This window comes from Prionailurus bengalensis, chromosome E2 (genome assembly GCF_016509475.1).
Source record: "Prionailurus bengalensis isolate Pbe53 chromosome E2, Fcat_Pben_1.1_paternal_pri, whole genome shotgun sequence".
In the NCBI taxonomy this organism is placed as follows: Eukaryota; Metazoa; Chordata; class Mammalia; order Carnivora; family Felidae; genus Prionailurus; species Prionailurus bengalensis.
In genome coordinates this window covers 45,072,241-45,080,576 of record NC_057352.1, presented here as the reverse complement: position 1 = coordinate 45,080,576, position 8,336 = coordinate 45,072,241, and the positions used below count along the sequence as shown (strand labels likewise).

The 8,336-nt window shown below is 40.2% G+C and overlaps 2 protein-coding genes across 4 annotated transcripts in view; one reads left to right on the top strand and one right to left on the bottom strand.

Annotated features, from left to right (window-relative positions):
* Window positions 1-8,336, bottom strand: part of NIP7 (nucleolar pre-rRNA processing protein NIP7) — an 81,498-nt gene that overhangs the window by 71,383 nt on the left and 1,779 nt on the right. The window contains exon 5 of one of the 2 annotated variants that reach the window (XM_043599534.1): window positions 7,316-8,161. The exons of the other annotated variant lie outside the window; for it this stretch is intronic. Within the exon in view, the coding sequence (XP_043455469.1) occupies window positions 8,042-8,161 (120 nt within the window). The 3' untranslated portion in view covers window positions 7,316-8,041. Of the gene's footprint in view, window positions 1-7,315; window positions 8,162-8,336 lie in introns of those variants that run through there. 2 annotated transcript variants of the gene reach the window in all.
* On the top strand, window positions 260-6,738 carry TMED6 (transmembrane p24 trafficking protein 6). 2 transcript variants are annotated; one of them, XM_043599533.1, is made up of 4 exons: window positions 260-624; window positions 1,873-1,993; window positions 3,659-3,810; window positions 6,346-6,738. In XM_043599533.1, the coding sequence occupies exons 1-4, from the start codon at window positions 412-414 to the stop codon at window positions 6,577-6,579; spliced, it is 720 nt and encodes a 239-aa protein (XP_043455468.1). In that variant the 5' UTR covers window positions 260-411; the 3' UTR covers window positions 6,580-6,738. The 2 variants fall into 2 exon arrangements, with proteins under 2 accessions (XP_043455468.1, XP_043455467.1); XM_043599532.1 differs by having other exon boundaries at window positions 264-624; window positions 1,867-1,993.

Here is an 8,336-nt window from a genome sequence, read left to right as displayed (position 1 = left end):
CAGCCATGAAGTAGGTTTGGTAAGCCACTGAGGTATTTTTGTTTTTGTTTTTGTTTTTTTTTACTGTTTGCTTATTTTTGAGAGAGGGAGAGGGAGAGAGAGAGAGTGCAAGCAGGGGAGAAGCAGATAGAGAGAGAGAGAGGGAGACAGAATCTGAAGCAGGCTCCAGGCTCTGAGCTGTCAGCACAGAGCCCAACAGGGCTCTACCCCATGAACAGTGAGATCATAACCTGAGCCGAAGTCAGATGGAGGTATCAAGCCACTTCTATTATGGAATATCCATGTGTGGCCCTGAAACTGGCCTAAGTGTGACTTGCGAGTTAATGATTACCCTAGCAGATGTCTTAAACTGCTTGGTTTCACTGGGCTTGTGCAAACAGTTCACCTACAGAGGAATCTTCAGAAAGAAGCATGTTCCCTTTGCTCTCTGGAGCTGGACTGGTGGTTCTGAACCTAGTGACCTCTGCTAGGAGCCTGAAGACAGAACCCTTTATTGGTTCTGGGGACCAGCCCCTCTTCCATGGAGCAGATCGATCTGACTTTGCCATCATGATCCCTCCAGGAGGCACAGAGTGCTTCTGGCAATTTGCCTACCAGACTGGATACTTCTATTTCAGTTATGAGGTAAGTACAAGGGCTCCTCTAGCCATACTGGGGACTTGTTTTTTTTGTTTGTTTCCTTTTGTTAAGTGGGTCAGGTTTTACTCGAATACAAGATTCTGGTTGTCTTTCTTATGCTGTGATTCCCTACTTGTTAATGAAATGGACCTGCAGCTAAGATGGAAACTCTCCGTGAATGAACAATCGCTAAAACATATGGATTGACTAATCAAAATGGGAGAAATGGAGGTGTGCTCAAAGCCATGGGACAAACAAGCTGCCTCTTCCCAGAGAGGTAATCATGTTAACTCAGATTTGGAGATGAAAGGGGAGAGAATCCATTTTTTAAAACATTAAAATAATATGGATATGGTACAAAGTAAAATGAAAACCTACATGAACTTTGGCAACAGACCCTGAGATTTCAAAGAAAGATGCCTCTTTACGGGGCTAGGGGAGCCAACATTTATTCTCTTGCTTTTAGGGGTAATTCTGGCAAATTAAAGAATCACTGACTCAAGATTGCTCCATTTGGCCAGTCTTGTTTCTTTAGGAAGGTATATGTTTAAAAGTTGTCTGTTCACAGGCCAAGTACATTTATCCATCCTGTGGTCTTACACCACACTGCCCAAGGATGGTGAACTCAATAGTAAAGTCAGAAGCTGTTCATTTCCTTGTTCTTTATCTTAGAAACCTGTTAACTTTCTAAATTTTATTTACATAGTAATAGACTCTATTGATCTCATTCCATTCCACTGTAACTCAAAGCTTATTTTAAGTTAGCTTATCAGAGCCTTTTCTTATCTCTGAATTTGGAACAGTAGCTACTAATCAGCTCACTGTAGCCTGGGCTTATCAAGACACAGCTTGGGGACAAGTTCCTACTGAATGCCTTATTTATTTGCTGTCAAGCAGCAAATAAGCCCAAATCAAGGACACTAGGGAAGTCAAAACCAAGCAAGTTCAGTCAAGAACTCCATAGCCAAAACATACACATCAGTTGATACACGATGTATGGTCTGAGACATGTCTTCTTAACTGGAGTGCTATTGGCATTTTGGGCAATTCTTTGTCCTGCAATACTGTTTCTAACACAGCAGAATGTTCAGCATTGCTGTCCCTTCCTATCTCCCCAACAGCACTGTTGTCTCCATCCAGATTCCCAGAGAACCACTATGCTGATGATCATGAATGTCAACCTTACTATTTAGCTAGCTCTTGGTGATGTAGCAGGGGCTTTTCTCCCTCTTTAATGTGTCTTGGCAGGTGCAGCGGACACTGGGAATGTCACATGACCGGCATGTTGCTGCCACAGCACATACCCCACAGGGTTTCCTCATAGACTCCTCTCAGGATGTTCGGGGCCAGATTAACTTCTCTATCAAAGAGACAGGTCTGTTTTTATCACCACAGCTACTGTAATAATCCTAAATTTCTTTGAAATTGGGTAAATAATGAGAAGTACTGAAATTACTTTTTTCAGTTTGAGAGAGGGCCAGTGAGCACGTTAGTGGAGGAGGGGTGGGGGAAGGAGACCGAGAGAGAGAGAGAGAGAGAGAGAGAGAGAGAGAGAGAGAGAGAGAATATACCAAGTAGGCTCCACACAATCAGTGTGGAGCCTGACGTGGAGCTCGATCTCACGAACCCGTGAGATCATGACCTGAGCCAAAATCAAGATCTGGATGCTCAACCAACTGAGCCACCCAGGCGCCCCTGAAATTAGAACAACCTGAGATATATTAGCCCTGGCTTTTTCACACAGGGATGATCAAACAGTAGGGGGAAGAACCCAGTTTTCAACACCAAAAACCAGCCTTCAACACCAATATCAAATCTTTCCCGGAGACTGCCTATAGTGGAGGACATTAAGCAGCAGGCAGTTGCTGTCAGATTCAGGGCAGGGTCTCCAGGTGACTAATTACTGTAACTCCAGGGTCCAGAAGCTCAATTTTATCTCATCATCTCCAACTGATGAGGTTATGGGAAAGTGACCAAAAGAGAGACCCATTTACAATACAGAATTCCAACTAATAAATTTATTACATGATAACATTCCTTTCCAGTCACCAGAATACTTGAGCCAGTTATGAAATAGCAGACTCAGAACAAAAGGAAATGCATGGCCATGAAAATATCCACAAACAACAAAACACTTCCCCAGTCATCAGAAATTTCCTACAGCCAGATTGAGCCTATCCCCACCCTGGACAACACCGGTCAGTTTTAATTGCCCTCTCTACTAGCCAGGTGTACAGAAAAAAAAAAAAAAAAAAAAACAAAACAACAGTGTTTCTGAATCGGGGCATAAAACAATCCTTCACTGTGTAGCACAGGATTTTCAGCACCATATGGTATCTGGCATCTTTGGCCCCAGCAGTGCCTTCTAACCATTAGACCAATCAAATAACTGCCACGCCCTTCTAATCCCGCTCTTCCCTGCTCCCACACACACACACAAAGGGAGGCACACACAAAAGGGAGGATCCCAGTTGAGAACCAGCACTAGTTCATACTAGTTCATACCCCAAACCGTTAGCTCCTGTACAAATCACCTTGCAGAAGTTACTCCATCCGCAGGATAGCTTCTTTCATTCACAACACATCAATTTTTTCTCTAGTTTCAAGTTCAAGACGGTATCCCCCAGTAATGGTGTACAAGAAGGCAAATAGCATGCTCTTAACTTCAACTCATTTTGTTGAGAAGAACTTCAGTAAGAGATGTGGGAAATACAGGTGACAAAGGAGAAAACATGGTTTCCTATCTAGTATAGAACCAATTTACTTAATAAATTTACTTTTTATAAATTTACTATTTTATAGAACTCAGTTACTAATATTTGGCAAAACAATATCATAACTGATACTCAGTAAAGTAAGTTTCATGGAAGATCACGTAAGGCCTTCCACCTTAAACATTCTTTGTACTTCCTAAGTGAAAAGAAGGTATTAAGTAGCACATTTAACACTGGTAAACAGTTATCTCCAGGGAAATCTAGAGGGTGGGAGTTCAACAAAGGGTGGAGGCCAAGACTTGGTAATGATCTAGGGATTCCTACAGGTTTTTATCAGCTTTGTCTAAGAAATCAGCAAAATCACTTTGGTTCTGTGCAAGTTTACCTCAATTTTGGAGTTTTCTATGAGGGGCCTGAGATGGACCACAAACAGAAGAATGAAAGAAAACAACTGAATGATACTCTGGATGCAATTGAGGTAACTGTTTTGTGAGAGAAACATCTGTGGAAACATCCTTGAAAATCAGTAATATCATCTGAGGGCTCACTTGGGGAGAAACCAAACAGGCAAGAGGATTTGCAACCTTCAATTTTTATAACTTACAGCTCTTAAAATTCCTCACTTGTTTATAACAGGAGTTGACAAAATATGGTGCACAGGCCAAATCTGGCCCAGTGCCTGTTTCTTTTTTTAAAGTTTATTTATTTATTTTGAGAGGGAGAGAGAGAATCCCAACCAGGTTCTGCGTTGTCAGCACAGAGCCTGACACAGGGCTTGATCCCATGAACCCCTAAGATCATGACCTGAGCCAAAACCAACAGTTGGATGCTTAACCGACTAAGCCACCTGGACGCCCGTTTTTTAAAATTTTAGATAGAATTCACTATTTTAAAATGTACAATTCTGTGGTTTTTAGTACATTCCCAAGGTCATGCAACTATTGCCAGCATCTAATTTCACAAGTTTCATCAGCCCAAAAAGAACTCCATACCCATTACTCCCTCCTCCTTCCCCATACCCCCCTCCCCAGTCCTGGGCAATCACTCACTAATCAACTGTTTCTTTAAATTTGCCCATTCTATGCACTTCACATGAGTGTAATCATACAGTGTGGCCTTTTGTTTCTGACTTCTTTCACTTAGCATGTTTTCAAGAGTCATCCACATTATATCAGGTATTAATACTTCATTCCCTTTTATGGATGAATATCCTCTTTTATGAATGTATCAGTTTCTTATCCACTCATCAGCTGATGACATTTGGGTCATCCACTTTTTGGCTATTAGGAATAATGCGGGTATGAACATTTGCATGAAGGTTTTGTGTGAACATGTTTTCATTTCTGTATACCAGTTAGTAGGATACTCTGGTGGGTCATATGGTAACTCTGTTTAACTTTATGAGTAACTGTTTTCCAGTGCCTAAACCATCTTATACTCTCACCAGCAGTATCTGAGGGTTTCAATTTTTCCACATCCCTGCCAACAGGTTACTGTGTCTTTTACTAAAGCTACTCTAGTGGGTGTGAAGTTGTATCTTGTGGTTTTGAGGTATGTGTCCCTAATGAATAATGACATTGAGCATCTTTCCATGTTTTTTGGCCATCTGTATACCTTCTGTGGAGAACTGTCTATTCAAATCATTTTCCCATATTAAAATTGGGCTGTCTTTCCCGGGCTGGCCTGAAACCCAGGCCAGAGCACAGGGTCTGCCCAAGGAGGAGGGATTCTTGACTCAGATTCCAGGAACTCCTTGATGCTTTTTAATTTTTTTTTTTTTTCAACGTTTATTTATTTTTGGGACAGAGAGAGACAGAGCATGAACGGGGGAGGGGCAGAGAGAGAGGGAGACACAGAATCGGAAACAGGCTCCAGGCTCTGAGCCATCAGCCCAGAGCCCGACGCGGGGCTCGAACTCACGGACCACGAGGTCGTGACCTGGCTGAAGTCGGACGCTTAACCGACTGCGCCACCCAGGCGCCCCTCCTTGATGCTTTTTGAAAAGGATGAAGGTAGCTAGCTTTATTACAGACAACTCTGACCGCATCCCCTATCTACCCAGAAGAATGCAAACCCCCTTTTTTAGTCTTCTCAGGGAGTTCTGAGGGATCATTCCCTATTCAGCTGCCACAGTTGGGAGAGAGGGGAGGTATGAATTAAAAGTCCACATCACACACACACACACAAAAATAATGAAATGAAATAAAATAAAATAGGGCTGTCTTTTTATGGTTGAGTTTTAAGTTTTTTATATATTCTGGATAGAAGTTCCTTATCAGATAAATGATTTGTAAACATTTTCCCTATTCTGTGGGATGTCTTTTCACTTTCTTCATAGTATTTTTCAATGTACAAAATCCCACTGCGTATTTCTGTAAATGAAGTTTCACTGAAACACAACTATGCTCGTTTGACAATTATATATGGCTGCTTTTATGCTAACAAGAGCAGAGTTCAGTAGTTGCAACAGAGACTGTATCACCTACAAAGCCTAAACGATTTACTATCTGGTCCTTTAATAAAAAGTTTGCAGGGACACCTGGCTGGGTGTGTCAGTACAGAATGTAACTCTTGATTTCAGGTTCATGGGTTTCAGCCCCACGTTGAGTATAGAAATTACTTAGATAAATAAATACTAAAAAAAAAAAAAAAAAAAAAAGTTTGCAGACCAGCCCCCATCTTCTACCATCTACAAAAAACAGAAAACATCAGCCAGAGGGGCAATGATGTACTGAGTACATGTCTAAATCTAGAGATACTCTGAAAGAGTTTTAGAACTGAAATTTTTCATTATAAAAATTTTGTTTTTTAAACCGAAGTCCAGGCGAGGTTTTCATAGAGAGCAAAACCAGCTTTACTAACAACTACAATAACCAACTTATTGTATGTATCATAAAATTATAGAAGTAAGTTACTCAGCCTCCAGATAACTTAGGTTAGTGCTTCTGAGCAACGGGGTGAGACTAGATGGGTGGTAGGGAGGACTCTTTTAATTTCATTTTCTGTCCCACAGGAGAGTACACGGAAGATGCAGAACAATATCTTTCACATGTGGCGGTATTACAACTTTGCCCGCATGAGGAAAATGGCTGACTTTTTCCTTCTCCAATCAAACTATAACTATGTGAACTGGTGGTCGACAGCCCAGAGCTTTGTTATTGTTCTTTCTGGAATCCTGCAGCTGTATTTCTTGAAGCGTCTCTTTAATGTCCCAAAGGTTACAGACACAAAAAAGCCAAGATGCTAAGCCAAAATGACTACAGCACCCTAGTCCTTTTCTTCTGGGTCATGAGCTTTGTAAAATTATTGGAAAAAAAAATCAACTTGTTAGAACATTTTAGTCTATTGCTCTCCTTTCCTATTGCCTCAAAATGGCAATAAAATAATAAAAATGTATAAGTATTGATATTGGCTATTACAAAAGTGTGCACTAAGTGATGCTACCATCAAAATACTGTTCATCATACAGCAGTCCCTTAACTCTAAGTTTATCTAGAGGGTTGAGAACCATGGGAGGGAGAAGAGTTGAAAAAAATGGGACAAAAACATACACATCTCAGTTTTATGCGTTGCATACAAAAACAGGAATTGGCAGACTGCTTTTTTGTAGTTGAAAAATGTTTTATTTTTAGAGATGTCACCTTTGGAATTTAAAATAAGCAGGAAAAAAAGAAAAGCAGATTTAAAACAGGCAGTTTAAAAAACTTAGTGGAATTTTTTCATTTAAAAAAACATTTTAATAATTCCAAAAATAATTTTAGGAAGCATGGGAAGAGCTGAATTATATCAAGGTCTCTGATTAGTGCTGTCTAGTCCAGTTAAGTAAAGGCTCCCATGGGAAATCACATTTTAAGAAATCAAGGTGATGAAATACCATTAGCCTGGGATCATACCATCTCAGAAAAAGAAAGATCAAGAACGAAGATATATAATCAAGCTGTATTCATAAGATCCTATCCTTAGTAATAGAAATACCCAGTATATGCAATATAAAAATAATTTTACCATTTATTTAACACCTATCATTTGCCAGGCACTGTGCTTAAGTGCTTTACAAACGTGATTTCTAATCCGAAAAAGCATCTTTAGGTTAAAGCTGGGTTTTTTTGAAGAAGAAAATTAAGCTTATTAAAGTTTAATGACTTCTAAGGCCATACAGCTGGTAGGTGTCAGAACTGGGGTTTAGATCCAAGATTTTCTTCCATACCACACAACACCCACTATATAGAAAACTGGCAGGACAAATTGCTCTTATTATTTTATCCAAATTTCATTCATAAAATCCAACACATGGCCTACCATTCTCATATGGCAATATCTAACTTTCATCATACAAACAATGAAAAAATCCTTTGTGTTCTTATCATGAGTTTGAAAACGGCGTTATCACAGATAACAATAAGCTAGCTATTCTTGTCCTCAGTTCCAACGACTTAGAACCTGTTACTCAAGACAAGAAGCCTTCTGATTCAAATATAAAACACAGCATTCTATTTAGTCACAAACACAAAGATCTGAAATGCCATTTTTGAACCATCTTCACTTAAGAATCCAGCCTGCATTCAATCGCAATAGAGAGAATATTAAACTAAGAAGTCCCTGAAGAAGTCAGTGTTGACAAAATTCAACATGATGATGGAGCCTACACAGACACGGGAAACAAAGCTAGGCCCTTCCACACAGCCACAAGTCCTTGCGATGATTTCGTTTTAAGTCAATGTCTCTTCATGCCGCACATATTCCCCAATGTCTGCTTGATGAAATACCACAATCGCCATGGGGTCTACTTTCCTGCAGTCTTGTGTAGACTTTGCTGCCACCCCAAAACCCTGGGATTCAAAAGAAGAGACACTGATTCACTCAAGTCATTCAACAAGCATGCACCGAGGGGTGGAAATAACGAAGATGAAAAAAATGCAGTTCTTATCTTTGAGAAATTCAAAAGGTGCTGAGAATTTAGTCTCTGAAGCGCACAGATGGAAAATACAGCCTTCTGAATTAAAA

Excerpts from the sequence above, each read along its gene's own strand:
- TMED6 (XM_043599532.1), top strand. The coding sequence starts at position 412 with ATGTTCCCTTTGCTCTCTGGAGCTGGACTGGTGGTTCTGAACCTAGTG. Across the intron at positions 625-1,866 it reads ACTTCTATTTCAGTTATGAG|GTGCAGCGGACACTGGGAAT; the intron begins GTAAGTACAAGG and ends GTGTCTTGGCAG. Across the intron at positions 1,994-3,658 it reads CTTCTCTATCAAAGAGACAG|GTTTTTATCAGCTTTGTCTA; the intron begins GTCTGTTTTTAT and ends GGATTCCTACAG.